This window comes from Staurois parvus, unplaced genomic scaffold (genome assembly GCF_062004578.1).
Source record: "Staurois parvus isolate SC_StPar_1 unplaced genomic scaffold, SC_StPar_1.0 ptg000851l, whole genome shotgun sequence".
In the NCBI taxonomy this organism is placed as follows: Eukaryota; Metazoa; Chordata; class Amphibia; order Anura; family Ranidae; genus Staurois; species Staurois parvus.
The window spans coordinates 47600-63758 of NW_028318647.1; the positions used below are offsets into that span (position 1 = coordinate 47600).

The following is a 16159-nucleotide window of genomic DNA, read 5'->3' on the forward strand; positions in this document are numbered from 1 at the left end:
AGTATGCAGGCAGTTCCTGAAGGATGAAGAAATTGATACCATTGAATGGCCACCACGCTCACCTGACCTAAATCCAATGGAACACCTCTGGGATGTCATGTTTCATTCCATCCAACTCCACTAGGTTGCACCTCAGACTGTCCAGGAGCTCAGTGGTGCCCTGGTCCAGATCTGGGAGGAAATCCCCCAGGACACCATCTGTGGTCTCATTAGGAGCCTCCCCCAACGTTGTCAGGCATGCATACAAGCACGTGGGGGCCACACAGACTGAGGACCATTCTGAGTTGCTGCAATGACATTTCACCAACATGGACTCGCCTGCTGCATCATTTCTTCACTTTGATTTTCGGGGTTTCTTTGATGCAAATGATCGACCTACAGAGGACAGAATTCAAACGATGGGACATCCTTACATTGCTAACACATTACCCCGTCCATATCAGTATAGAGATCCAGCAGGAAATTTTTCCCCATTGAGATCTGATGTGTTCTCAAAGTGTTCCTTTTCATTTTCTTCAGCACTGTATATATATTTTATATTGCCAAAAGTATTGTCCCCGCCCTCCCAATCATGTGATTCAGGTGTTCCAATCCCCCCCATAGATACAGGTGTATACAATCAAGCCCCTAGGCATGCAGACTGCTTCTACAAACATTGGTGAAAGAATGGGTTGCTCTCAGGAGCTCAGTGACTCCAAGCGTGGTCCCGTGATAGGTGGCCACCTGGGCAATAAGTCCATCCGTGACATTTCCTGGCTACTAAATATTCCACGCTCAACTGTTAGTGGGATTATAACAAAGTGGAAGCAACTGGGAACAGCCACTCAGCCACCAAGTGGTAGGCCACGTCACATGACAGGGCGGGGTCAGCACATGCTGAAGCGCACAGTGCGCAGAAGTCACCAACTGTCTGCAGAGTCAATAGCTAAAGACCTTCCAACTTGGTGTGGCCTTCAGATTATTTTTTTATTTCAGGTACTTATATAGCGCAGCGCTTTACATATATATTGTACATTCCCATCAGTCCCTACCCCTCAAGGGGCGTACAATCTAAGGTCCCTAACCCTCAAGGGGTGTACAATCTAAGGTCCCTAACTCACATTCATACATACACATACTAGAGCCAATTTAGACAGGAGCCAATTAACCTACCAGCATGTGTTTGGAGTGTGGAAGGAAACCGGAGTACCCAGAGGAAACCCATGCAGGCACAGGGAGAACATGCAAACTCCAGGCAGGTGGTGGCGTGGTTGGGATTCGAACCAACGACCCGAGTACTGCCAGGCAGAAGTGCTAACCATTTAGCCACTGTGTTGCCCCAGATTAGCACAACAGTGCGTAGAGAGCTTCATGGAATGGGTTTCCATGGCCGAGCAGCTGCATCCAAGCCTTCCATCACCAAGTGCAATGCAAAGCGTTGGATGCCGTGGTGTAAAGGACGCCGCCACTGGACTCTAGAGCAGTAGAGACGTGTTCTCTAGAGTGACCAATCACGTGCCTGGGTTTGGCGGTGGCCAGGAGAACGGTACTTGCCTGACTGCATTGTACCAAGTGTAAAGTTTGGTGGAGGGGGATTATGGTGTGTGGTTTTTCAGGGTTGGGCTTGGCCCCCTAGTTCCAGCGAAGGCGTCAGCATACCAAGACCTTTTAAGATTGCCTTAAACTCGGTAAACAGGTAACGGGCTCTTTGGGAAAGAATTTAAAGGCTACCCAGGCTCATGGAAAGCCATGAATGGCAATCCATAGGGCCAGTGCCGTGTGTTTCCTATACATCAGCCGGGTACATGACCCGAAGGTCTATTTTTAGCCGGATGCGATGTTTTACCACACTTCACATTTTCATTAAAGAATTGCTGTGTCAGTTATTGTAAACGAGCCACTTGATGAGTATCCATTTCCTCCCATGTGATGGCGAGGTTTGGACAATTGCAGACTATGGCGTAAGAAGCTTTATTTGCAGAAAGCCGAACCCCGCGGCCCTGCTAGGCCGTCGCTGTCATCATGTCACTTGCTTCACCTTTTCCTTAATGTCCCCTCATGCGCTTTTACAGTAAGTCAGGAAATGCTACAGTGCCGCACTTTATATTTTTACACGCTCTTGGATGCGTGTGTGATGTGGTTTATGGCCCTGATGGCTTTGGTTAAGCTTCCTCATTACACACCCTGCATTGTGCACTTACTGGCAAGGCTTTGCTATCACAGGACATTTTGCAATCCATTAGAGAATTGTGGTAGAAAGGCTTTTATTTACCTCGCGGACAGGGATGAGCCTAGAATCAATGGCCTAGCGGTCTGACTGGTAATGTGAGCAAGAATGGCGGAATGATGACTCCGGGTCTGGATAAATGCTGGAGAGTTAAGCTACTTAATAGTCTCCTTTAACTTTGGGGGACTCTGCTGGTAAGATCTGAGATGAGTTCACGGGATTGCACATGTACTGGGACCATTGAGAGGCTCCCAACATCCCTCCTGGATATTTTATTTACGGTACGTTTATGGAGAATGTGACAATATATGTCACTGCAATGTACTCAAGTATTTAGCTGAGAAGGGGTAGGAGCAGGGGCGGACTGACAACTCATGGGGCCCCCGGGCAATAGGGGATCATGGGGCCCCTGTGCCCTTGCTCAAACTCAAAAAAGCCTATGAAAAAGGTTCCAGGGGCATCTCATGGGGCCTCCTACTGACCCCGGGCCCTCGGGCAGTGTCCGAGTTTCCAAATGGTAAGTCCGTCCTTGGTGAGGAGACACGTGCAAATCCCATTAAGAGGGGAGAGAGACTCTCAGAGTCGAGCTGACGCGTTTCGAATGGGGGGGGTTCCTTCTTCCTCGGAGCTCTTGATGGGATTTGCATGTGTCTCCTGACCCAGTGTTTGATACTTGGATGTTATACTCACAAGAGTAGCAATATAAAAGGCATATAACATCCAAGTACCAAACACTGGGTTAGGAGACACGTGCAAATCCCATTAAAAGGGGAGAGAGGCTCTCGGGGTCAAGCTGATGCGTTTCGCGCGGGGGGGGTGTGCCCTTCTTCCTCAGGGCTCTTGATGGGATTCGCACGTGTCTCCTAACCCAGTGTTTTGTACTTGGATGTTATATGCCTTATATATTGCTACTCTTGTGAGTATAACATCCAAGTACCAAACACTGGGTTAGGAGACACGTGCAAATCCCATCAAGAGGGAAGAGAGAGACTCTCAGGGTCAAGCCGACGCGTTTCGAAGGGGGGGGGGGGTCCCTTCTTCCTCAGAGCTCTTAATGGGATTTGCACGTGTCTCCTGACCCAGTGTTTTGTACTTGGATGTTATATGCCTTATATATTGCTACTCTTGTGAGTATAACATCCAAGTACCAAACACTGGGTCAGGAGACACGTGCAAATCCCATTAAAAGGAGAGAGAGGCTCTCAGGGTCAATCTGATGCGTTTCGCGCGGGGGGGGGGGTGCCCTTCTTCCTCAGAGCTCTTGATGGGATTTGCACGTGTCTCCAAACCCAGTGTTTTGTACTTGGATGTTATATGCCTTTTATATTGCTACTCTTGTAAGTTTATGTCTTTATTAATGTATTTCTTGCCTACTGAGGTAATGCGCAAGGTTGGTGCGCTCTGTTTTTGTTCCCTGCGTGGGTTTCCTCTGGGTACTCCAGCTTCCACCCACACTCAACAGACACTACTCCTACTGACACCAACGATGGGGCATAATTCCTTCCACTCCAAACTCAAAAAAGCCTATGTAAAAGGTACCAGGGGAATCTCATGGGGCCCCTTACTGACGCCGGGCCCTCGGGCAGTGCCGGAGTTTCCAAATGGTCAGTCCGCCCCTGGGTAGGACTGATCAGATTAGCATTTGGGGGCGGTGGACGTGGGGCGCTGTCCTGGTGCCACCAAGTGAAACTCTACTAATGGCTCTGGTGCTGCCTGCAGTCAGGGGTGGTTTTACCACAAGACAGTTGCCTGGGGTGGCATTTTTCAGGGGGACAGCAGCATTTTTCAGGGGGGGCAGTGCTGTCTCCTGAAAGAATAAAAAGAAGGGACACACGCAGCATGGGGACCAGGCGGGAGAGATGGTGCGGGCTGCTTGATGGTGTATGTAGAGCCTGACTCTTGTTCCCGGGGAGCTGTGAAGGTGAGTCTTATCTCTTGCCGGGGTGGTTGCCAGTGTATGGGGGGTGGTGGTAGTGGAAGGATCTCTCAGGTGGGGGCAGAGCTGGGATGTTGTTGGTCAATGTCAGGCTCTCTGCATGGGGAAGGGGGGTGTTGGCTGGTGTCAGGGTCCCTCCAATTTTCGTGCTGCCCTATATACACCACTGCCTGCAGTATGCCCACTGATGCGGCTGATGTTGGCAGCCTGGAATTATGCTCCTACAGTCCCAACGCCTTCTGTAGTGTGGCAACCTCCTTGGCCCTTTCCCAGGAGGTGGTTACTATACTCATTCGTGACTTTTTGGCTCAGATCACTTGGTAATTAGTTGACTCTAATCGTAGAGTCCACAAGCACGCTCCTCCACCTTCCCCTGCAGACTCTGCATCTGATCTGCCAGCTGCCTCTAAGCCATCAGCTGCTGAAAGTCTTCTCAGAAGACTGGACTCCTTGGAGGCAGCTCATGCAGTAGGAACTGTTATTATTCTCAAAGTGAAAGAGACCGTTGTGGCTCTCACTGATGTGGTGCCACCACTTTAAAACTAAAGGCTGCTTCTACTTGCACTATTTCGTGTCAGAACTAAACCCAAGTTGCGTTCAAAGCATGCCATGGATAACTCTCGAAGATGCTTGTGCTATCAACCCAACTGCCAAGCCATCAAATTGTTGGTAGCAGAACTGATCTCATGTGCAGCACCATGCCAACTTCACATCAAACAGGCTAAGATGACATCTTCCTTGGCTGTAAAGGATAGAAGGGTTTAGTTCCACTTTGAGGCCTCCAAGACTTTTCTGGTGCACCGGCTGTTCCAAGTTTTCCTCTCTGGAGATTGGATTAAGAATTTTTCTCCCCTTCAATGCTCTTTGGCCTTGAATCTGTTTGAAGAGGACTTTGTTAAACAGTTGTTTTACCACACTGTGGATCCGGCAGTGTCTCTCCTTAACCCCTTCCAGTCCGGACACTTCCCCCCCCCCCCCCCCCCTCCAGTCTGGACACTTTCCTCCCCCCCCCCCCCCCCTTCCAGTCCGGACACTTCCTCCCCCCCCCTTCCAGTCCGGACACTTCCTCCCCCCCCCTAGTCCGGACACTTCCTCCCCCCCCCTTCCAGTCCGGACACTTCCTCCCCCCCCCTTCCAGTCCGGACACTTCCTCCCCCCCCCTTCCAGTCCGGACACTTCCCCCCCCCCTTCCAGTCCGGACACTTCCCCCCCCCCCCCCCCTTCCAGTCCGGACACTCCCCCCCCCCCCCCCCTTCCAGTCCGGACACTCCCCCCCCCCCCCCCCTTCCAGTCCGGACACTCCCCCCCCCCCCACCCCTTCCAGTCCGGACACTCCCCCCCCCCACCCCTTCCAGTCCGGACACTTCCCCCCCTTCCAGTCCGGACACCTTTCCCCCCCTTCCAGTCCGGACACCTTTCCCCCCCTTCCAGTCTGGACACTTTCCCCCCCTTCCAGTCTGGACACTTTCCCCCCCTTCCAGTCCGGACACTTTCCCCCCCTTCCAGTCCGGACACTTTCCCCCCCTTCCAGTCTGGACACTTTCCCCCCCTTCCAGTCTGGACACTTTCCCCCCCTTCCAGTCTGGACACTTTCCCCCCCTTCCAGTCTGGACACTTTCCCCCCCTTCCAGTCTGGACACTTTCCCCCCCTTCCAGTCCGGACACTTTTCCCCCCCTTCCAGTCCGGACACTTTTCCCCCCCTTCCAGTCTGGACACTTTTCCCCCCCTTCCAGTCCGGACACTTTTCCCCCCCCTTCCAGTCCGGACACTTCCCCCCCCCCTTCCAGTCCGGACACTTTTCCCCCCCCCTTCCAGTCCGGACACTTTTCCCCCCCTTTCCAGTCCGGACACTTTTCCCCCCCTTTCCAGTCCGGACACTTTTCCCCCCCTTTCCAGTCCGGACACTTTTCCCCCCCTTTCCAGTCCGGACACTTTCCCCCCCTTCCAGTCCAGGCCAATTTTCAGCTTTCAGCGCTGTCACACTTTGAATGACAATTGCGCGGACATGCAACACTGTACTCATATTAATTTTTTAGCATTTGTTTGAGACAGATAACGCTTTATTTTGGTGGTATGTATTCACCACTGGGATATTTTTTTGGCTTTGTAAATGAAAAAGTCCAAAAATGTTGAAAAGTGTTTTTTCTTATAAAATTTTGCAAATAAATAATATTTTATCATAAATCCTGGCCAAAATATCTTTTTAGTAAAAAAAAATAAATAGCCCAAATTAGTTTATAACCAAAAATTATAGTTTGTAAACATTTTTTCTTAAATTTTTTTTATTTTTTTATATTTGTTTTTGTTTTGTTTTTTACATACTGTCACCCTAGCAGTACAGTGTCACCATGGTGACACTGTACTACTTGTGGGGGGTGATGAAGATTTTTTTTTTTTTTACACTGGTTGCTTTTACACCCATAAAGGCTGTAAAAGCAATAATTTCTCCTTCTCTCTGGCTGCATTCCTACAGCCATTGAGAACTACTGAGTGAGCTGTGATTGGTCTCAGCTTGTCACATGGTACAAAGCTGTTGTGAATAGCCCTGTACCATGTGATCTCTGTGATCATTCACAGATTTTACACGTAAGCAATGATGTCACAAGTGACATCTTGCTTACTACTCTGCATGTGATCACTGATTGGCCACTCAGTGATCACATGATCCGGACCTCGCAGAGAGGTCCTGTCTGACAATCGGTGTTCCACTGCGTCCAGAGGAAACAGCAGGCACCAGATCGCGGTGCTGCGCGCTCCCAGAGAGCGCGCACAAGCAGGGTGCGGGGAGGCTGTTTATAAACGGCCACCTGACCCTGCACTGCCACCGTCCGGCTGTTTATATACAACAGCCAGATGGGAGGTGGTTAATAGAGTAACCACCATTTTGTTGGAAGACACATCTGTCATTAAAGACCCCACTGACAGGCAATTACGAAAAGGTATTGCTCTTTATCCTGTCTTAGCTGTGACACTGATTTGCCTCTGCTTGGCCTTCAAAGACCAAATGTCTGTTTTGGATCTACCTTGCATGCCATTATCAGGTGGCAAGAGCATTTATCTGCCTCAGCCAAGAAATAACTAAAGCACAGTCTGGGAAGGCCAATTCCTTGATGGAGGCTAAGAACTGGAGGCTAAAAACAGTCCTCTTCATCAATTCACTCGTGTAACCTCCGAGTCAAACCTTACGACTGGCTTCCAGCCCAACCACAAGGCCTGGAGCTCCAAGGCCTCTGCGTCCTCAGAAATCTTTTATTAGCATGAGAGTGCGCCTCCACTTTCCAATGTTGGGAGGACATCTGTTAGTCTTTGGACAGCTTGTATCTCAGACACTTTAGTGCAGGAGGTGGTTTCCAGGAGATACAAGTTAGTGTTTCACTCCAGGGATGAGCAGATCTCCAGGTAGCCTCATCTTCTAGATCAAGGTGTATTTGCTCTAGTTTCTGTTGCAGAGCGATTTCATGGGTTTTACTTCAACTTGGAGGGGCTGGTGTTTAGCAAAGGTCAGGCCGAGAGTAAAGACCCCGGAGGCAGAGCTGAAACTCCCTGTAGTAAGTGTATTTCACAGATAATTGTAGCCTGAACGTATGGGAGTCCCCTGACAGAATCAAGAACCAGCTGCACATAAAAAGAGATCGTTGTGCAAGAAGACAATGGCTATTATAACTGCTTCAAAACATTTTTTTTTAATTGGAGTGTCTATTTCTTGTACCTGTATTTATGATATCAGTACTGAACTGGGAATAAGAATAAAAGCGTATTGACGAATCTTGCTAGGTCCAGTGGAGCTGTAATGTTTAATTATCACTTTTTTCAGTCTCAGTACAGGAAAAATACTGACTAGGCTGCAAGTAATGTTCACGGTTTGACTCTTGTAATGCTGTTAATTAAAAGATGTGTGTGGAGGGGGGGGGACGACGACAAACATTCATACTTCCCTAGATGGTTGCAGCATCAATCCGATGCTGCAGCTGTCCCCCGCCAGCTCTCAGACTAAAACTGAAGTGATCACATGACTACTGATCGCTCGGTTCTTGTTCTTTAGTGAGCAGAGAGCGGTGACTGACAGTCACTGAATCTTTGCTCTGCCCCTCCAGTGCTCACTGGAGCGCTGGGCTGTGGAGGGGGTGAGAGCCGCTGGCTCAGCCTATCTGCAGCACACTGAAAGGTTGAGCAAGGTGCCGATCAGGCATCTTGGTGGGACTCTTCATTGTCAGGATCCCTGTAGAGCCTGGACTGGCTCTCTGTCAGCTGACAGCAGGCTTTAGCCCACTGTCAGCTGAATCGGCAAAGCCAGGAAGCAGAGCCTGCATACATAATTGTCAAATATTTTACTCGGGTGTCTTCGGGGAAGGGTCCTGTCAATACTCCATCATACAAAGTCAATTTGTAGACAATTGTTCTCCTCCAACCTTGTGGTAACAGTTTGGTGAAGACCCTTTTCTGTTCCCCCATGACTATGCCTGTGTACAAAGCCAGCTCCACAAAGACCTTGTTTGACCAGCTTGGTGTGGAGAAACTCAACCTTAACCCTACTAAGCACTTTTGGGGTAAATTGGAACACAGTACGAAGTGGGTCTTCTCATCCAACATCAATACCTGACTCACAAAAGGGCACAAATTCCCACAGACACTCCAAAATCTTGGTGAAAGCTGTCCCAGAAGAGTGGAGGACATTAAAGCCACAAAGGTGGTCCAAGTCTATAAAGACATGGTTTGACCAGTTGGGTGTGGAGGACATTTGAGTGTCCAGACCTCAATTCTACTGAACACCTTTTCAGATGAATTGGAACCCCCGATAGTGAGCCAGGTCTTCTCAGCCAACATCAGTACCTGACCTCACAAATGGGCACAAATTCCATGGACACCCTCCAAAATCTTGTGGAACGTCTTCTCGGAACAGAGTAGGCACGAAAGGGGGCAGCTCCATAAATAATGGCCATTGGGTGGGGGAAATCCATAGTAATGGCCATGGGGGTAAAGGGAGGGGATGGGGCAAAAGTCTGAATTAATGGACATGGTTTTTTAATGCAAAGATTGTATAGATGTGATGGCCAGATGTCCACAAACTTCTAGCCAACTACACACGGTTAGTAAACCATAAATAAAAAGATATGAAGGTTTATTTCCAGCTCATCTTTTACTTTTATATCTAAAAAGAAAGCTATAAAAAAAACCTATAGCCGTTTTTAAATCAGGACCCCTAAATGCCATGTCTTACTTTGAGGCTCTTCAGCCCTTCTACTAATGGCCAGATGACCAGTCCTGACTTAATTCCCTGTTTTCTATCCCTCCTGCAGGCTGTTTTGGATGGTTCTAAAGACAATTTCCTTCTGTGTTTCAGGAGCAGCAAAGCCTGTACGAGCGATCAAGTGAAGTGACTCCTTCCACTTTCCGGCACCCGAGCCGCTATGTCAAGCTGTGGGTGAAACTGGTGACTCCTCTAATAAAGAATTTCTTCTGACGCTCTGGTAAGTGAATTATTCTGTGTTTTTATACAATTAAGTGATCAATGTGCCGGGTTTTGTTTATATCCAGAGAAGGTTTTTTGCAACATTCCTAACTATACTATGTTGAGTATACCAAGATGTGCTGCGCTTAATCGGTCACCAATATCACAATTACATCCAATGTCTGTGTCAGGCTCCGCCCAACGGGATCTCTAGTGGTCCACAGCACGGGGTTTCCCAGGACGCGGAGTCTAAGTCCCAGTCTGCCTTTTCACCAGAGCCCCTGATGGTGGGGATGGACTTGGTGCAAGACTGGAACCAGGTCGCGCCCCTGGGCACCCCCGGCGGTGGTAGAGGGGTCCCGCTGAGGGTGTGTGCCCGGGATGAGCCTGCTGTGAAGGGGATGACAGGTCCCGATCCGAGTGGGATGGATGGATGACTGCTAGGAGTGAGCGAGGTCAGACTAGCCGGGTTGGTAACAGTGGGGACAAGTGCGGTACCAAGCAGCAGGCAAAGAGTAATCAGGTCACACGCCGGGTTCAGTAACAGGGGGTCCAAAATAACAGAAACTACAGGCAGAAGAATGGTCAGGGACGAGCCGGGGTCAGAGCAGGAGAGGGTCAGCATAAATCAGAACAGGCAGAGTTTGGCAAGGAAACGTACTTACAGGAACAAGACCTTGCGGCAACTTGGAGATGCACAGGGCAGGTTTAAATAGAGCGCCCTGTTCTCCCATTGGTGCGGCCGCGATCGCTGAGGACTCTGTGCTCGCCGGCTCGGACGGATTGGCAATCTGCGCATGCGCACACCGCCGAGCGCCCGGGATCCCTGACAGTCTGTCTCACGTAACCTATAATATCAGTAAGCTCAAGTGTGGGGGGGGGGGGAAACTCAGAAATGAAACTCAAAATTGAAATAAAATCAAAGTCCAATTTCATGTAGAAAATATGCATCCCACTCCAAAAAGTCTTCACCACCAAGGAAACACAGCAGAGGCTTACCGGAGTGATATGTCTCAATTTCTAGAGAAGTATTAGGCATGATGTCACAATTTCAATAATACGTAGGCAGGACTTGAACTGTATTCAGGAAAGCAGCCAAAAGGGAACACCGCCAGAAAAGGTCCTCAAGTCCACGATCCCATAATTTTAGTATTCAAGGAAAAGAAAAGGAGACCAGCGCTCTACATAGTGTAAAATCTGATATTTAAATTTATTACAACATATACATTGCACTGACATTAGATAGAAGTATCACAGAGCTGTCGAAAATCAGCCAATTCGCAATTCCGGGGTCACTTCCTGTAACGCGATGAACTCACATAGCACTACAGTTGACGTCTTGCGGGGCATGAAGATGGCAACTTATCCTTTAGGGAATCTTTAGTATTTCCCCAGATATACAGTTGGGCCCGGGGGCGGACTGACCATTTGGAAACTCGGGCACTGCCCGAGGGCCCGGGGTCTGTAGGGGGCCCCATGAGATGCCCCTGGTACCTTTTTCATAGGCTTTTTTGAGTGTGGGCAAGGACACAGGGGCCCCATGATCCCCTATTGCCCGGGGGCCCCATGAGTTGTCCGTCCGCCCCTGGTTGGGCCTAAGCGGTTATATACCCCAAACCCTAAGAAATGGACCAATATTTAGGAAAAATTACATGATCAGACAAAACGCGTTTTTTTTTTTTAAAGTCCAAATTAAACCAGTAGGCATGACTTCACATCACAATCACTGAAAAAAATGTCAGTTTCAAATGTTTACATACCCTTTGTTCTTAATATATTGTATTGGCCCATCAATGGCATCATTATCTCATTGAGGCTCTTTATTTTATTCGATTTTTGTAGACATGACATCACTCACTTCTTCTCCCTCCATCTATTGAGTATGTGCTACCATCTGACCATGTCATGAGTAAATAGTGATAGCATGAAACGCGTTGACAATGTCATGAGTAAGTACAGATGGTCAACTCGTTTTGCACTATGTTATGAATAGGTACTGATAGCATGAAACACGTTGACCATGTCATGAGTAGATACTGATAGCATGAAACACGTTGACCATGTCATGAGTAGATACTGATAGCATGAAACACGTTGACCATGTCATGAGTAGATACTGATAGCATGAAACACGTTGACCATGTCATGAGTAGATACTGATAGCATGAAACGCATTGAACATGTCATAAGTACTGATAGCACGAAACACGTTGACCATGTCATGAGTAAGTACTGATAATCATGACATGGTCAGTGTGTTTCATGCTATCAGTACTTACTCATGACATGGTCAACGTGTTTCGTGCTATCAGTACTTATGACATGTTCAATGCGTTTCATGCTATCAGTATCTACTCATGACATGGTCAACGTGTTTCATGCTATCAGTACCTACTCATGACATGGTCAACGTGTTTCATGCTATCAGTACTTACTCATGACATGGTCAACGTGTTTTGTGCCAATAGTACCTACTCGTGACATGGTCAATGCTTTTCATGCTATCAGTACTTAGCATGAAACACACTGACCATGTCATGATTAAGTACTGATAGCATGAAAAGCATTGACCATGTCACGAGTAGGTACTATTGGCACAAAACACGTTGACCATGTCATGAGTAAGTACTGATAGCATGAAACACGTTGACCATGTCATGAGTAGGTACTGATAGCATGAAACACGTTGACCATGTCATGAGTAGGTACTGATAGCATGAAACACGTTGACCATGTCATGAGTAGATACTGATAGCATGAAACGCATTGAACATGTCATAAGTACTGATAGCACGAAACACGTTGACCATGTCATGAGTAAGTACTGATGGCATGAAACACGCTGACCATGTCATGATTAAGTACTGATAGCATGAAAAGCATTGATCATGTCACGAGTAGGTACTATTGGCACAAAACACGTTGACCATGTCATGAGTAAGTACTGATAGCACGAAACACGCTGACCATATCAATGACTAAGTACTGATAGCATGAAACGCATTGACCATGTCATTAGTAAGTACTGAGCACGAAACGAGTTGACCATGTCATGAGTAAGTACTGATGGCATGAAACACGCTGACCATGTCATGATTAAGTACTGATAGCATGAAAAGCATTGATCATGTCACGAGTAGGTACTATTGGCACAAAACACGTTGACCATGTCATGAGTAAGTACTGATAGCACGAAACACGCTGACCATATCAATGACTATCAGTACTTAGTCATTGATATGGTCAGCGTGTTTCGTGCTAAGTACTGATAGCATGAAACGCATTGACCATGTCATTAGTAAGTACTGAGCACGAAACGAGTTGACCAGGTCATGAGTAAGTACTGATAGCACGAAACACGATGACCATGTCATGAGTAAGTACTGATAGCATGAAATGCATTGACCGTGTCACGAGTAGGTACTATTAGCACGAAACATGTTGACCATGTCATGAGTACTAATGGCATGAAACACGTTGACCCTGTCATGAGTAAGTACTGATAGCACGAAACACGTTGACCATGTCATGAGTAAGTTACGCGATAACACGAAACACGCTGACCATGTCATGAGTAAGTTACGCGATAACACGAAACACGCTGACCATGTGATTAAGTTACGCGATAACACGAAACACGCTGACCATGTCATGAGTAAGTACTGATAGCATGAAATGCATTGACCATGTCACGAGTAGGTACTATTAGCACGAAACATGTTGACCATGTCATGAGTACTAATGGCATGAAACACGTTGACCATGTCATGAGTACTAATGGCATGAAACACGTTGACCATGTCATGAGTAAGTACTGATAGCACGAAACACGATGACCATGTCATGAGTAAGTACTGATAGCACGAAACACGATGACCATGTCATGAGTAAGTACTGATAGCACGAAACACGATGACCATGTCATTTGTAAGTTCCGCAATAACACGAAACACGCTGACCATGTCATGAGTAAGTACTGATAGCACGAAACACGTTGACCATGTCATGAGTAAGTTCCGCAATAACATGAAACACGCTGACCATGTCATGAGTAATTACTGATAGCACGAAACACGTTGACCATGTCATGAGTAAGTGCAAAACGCATTGACTTTCCCTCTGTACCCACAATGCCCTATTACTGTGTTGGACTGTTCTTACACGTTACAATAAGTCGGATGTGTTTCAGAATACAGCTGAGTGGCTTTTTGGATCATTCACTGCAGACCTAAGGTGTGTGACTTTATCAGCTGGCAGCGCCCCATGTGTGATAGCGCCGGGACGGTTTCACAATGCTGTTCACAGAAGAGGAAGTCCTGGCCATGCTGTCATCCCCGGTCTTACAAGTTGTGTTTTTTCTTTTTCTTCTAAATCTGTTTCTGGGTGCAGTGAGTCATTTGACTTTTGCAATGAAAAGCTCGGATGGTTCTGTCATTCTGTTCCTGCGAAGTGCATCTCTCTGCCCTCTTTAGAGAAGTCATCTTTTTATTCAGCAGAAACGAGCGCTGAGGTCACACTTCCTCTTCATGTCTGCATGAAATTTAACAGGGTGAGTTGGAGCCAGAAGGGGAGGATTGTGACACCCTCACAAGTTTCACATCGGTGAGTTTATGCAAATCAGACCTTTTTTTTTTTTTTTCACGAGTTGGCCCCTTTTCCTGGGGCTCTCACAGGCTGCGATTCTGAGATTCTGAAGTCGCCCCCTCCAAACTTACAGCTAAATATAAACATGGTTTTCTCTTCAGCGAGTTACAGGAAAACAAATGATTTCGGCGGACAGATTGTGCCTCGCTGAGGTTGGCTGCAGTGCAGCGCGGCATGGAAAAATCACCATCGTACTTTCAGTGTTTTAGTTCTGGAAAGACCACCGAACCATTTCCAGACTGTTGGCTCCAGGCTAATCCCACGGCTGAAACTTGTATATAGAAGACATTTCTGCCACCAAATCGCTGAGATTTACACAGCCCTGACGAGGGAGTACAGCCAGGCCCCTGACCTGACTTTTCTGTACCGCAGTTACCCCCTTCCAGTCCAGACGCTTTCCGCCCCTTCCAGTCCTGACACTTCTCCCCCCTTCCAGTCCTGACACTTCTCCCCCCTTCCAGTCCTGACACTTCTCCCCCCTTCCAGTCCTGACACTCCCCGCAACCCCCCCCCCCCTTCCAGTCCGGACGCTTTCACCCCCCTTCCAGTCCGGACGCTTTCACCCCCTCTTCCAGTCCGGACGCTTTCACCCCCCTTCCAGTCTTCCAGTCCGGACGCTTTCACCCCCCTTCCAGTCCGGACGCTTTCACCCCCCTTCCAGTCCGGACGCTTTCACCCCCCTTCCAGTCCGGACGCTTTCACCCCCCTTCCAGTCCGGACGCTTTCACCCCCCTTCCAGTCCGGACGCTCCCCCCCCCCCCCCTTCCAGTCGGGACGCCTCCCCCCTTCCAGTCCAGGCCAATTTTCAGCTTTCAGCGCTATCACACTTTGAATGAAAATTGCGTGGTCATGCAACACTGTACCCATATGAATTTTTTAGCATTTTTTTGAGACCGATAAAGCTTTATTTGGTGGTATTTATTCACTGCTGGGATTTTTATTTTTTTTGTTATATAAATGAAAAAAGTCCAAAAATTTTGAAAAAGTGTTTTTCTTATAAAATTTTGCAAATAATATTTCATCATAAATCTTGGCCAGAATGTATTCCGTTATCTTTTTAGTAAAAAAAAAACAAATTAGTTTGTAAAAAAAAAAAAAAATTTTAAATTTATAATTTTTGGTTATATTTTTATTTTATTTTTTTTATTTACATTACTGTCACCCTAGCAGTACGCTGTCACCATGGTGACACTGTACTACTTGTGGGGAGTGATGAAGATTTATTTTTTTTTTTTACACTGATTGCTTTTACACCCATAAAAGCTGTAAAATCAATCATTTCTCCTTCTCTCTGACTGCATTACTTGCAGCTATTGAGATATGCTGTGTGAGCTGTGTTTGGACACAGCTTGTCACATGGTACAAGGCTGCTGTGAATGGCCCTGTACCATGTGATCTCTGTGATCATTCACAGATTTCACACGTAGTAAGCAATGATGTCAGAAGTGACATCTTGCTTACTACTCTGCATATGATCACTGATTGGCCAATCAGTGATCACATGATCGGGACCTTGTACAGAGGTCCTGTCCGACGATCTGTGTTCCACTGTGTCCTCCGAACACAGCAGGCACCGGATCGCGGTGCTGCACGCTCCCAGGGAGCATTTACAGGTTGAAAATGCGGGCTCCGTTTATGAACGGCAACCCGCCCCTGGACTGCCACCATCCGGCCGTTTTATATACAGCGGCCAGACGGCAAGTGGTTAAAGGGGTTCTTACGGCAGAAGGTTTTTTACCCTAATGCGGTTTCTGCATTGACCTCTTTAGCGTCGCCCCAGAGCAGATATACTGCTACAGGGCGGCAGCTGTGCGTGAAATCACACGTGATTTCGCTTTTCCGGGTGAGGGCGCCCCCTACACGTTGAAAAGGCGCATACGCGCGAAACATGTTGTCCTGGTAACTGGCCTCCACTCTGGCTTG

General features: G+C 47.7%; 1 protein-coding gene across 1 annotated transcript in view; it reads left to right on the forward strand.

The window, feature by feature from the left end:
* PGS1 (phosphatidylglycerophosphate synthase 1) overlaps positions 1-16159 on the forward strand; it is a 71831-nt gene that overhangs the window by 43409 nt on the left and 12263 nt on the right. The window contains exon 9 of the mRNA XM_089655582.1: positions 9485-9611. Within this exon, the coding sequence (XP_089511708.1) occupies positions 9485-9604 (120 nt within the window). The 3' untranslated portion in view covers positions 9605-9611. The remainder of the gene's footprint in view (positions 1-9484; positions 9612-16159) is intronic.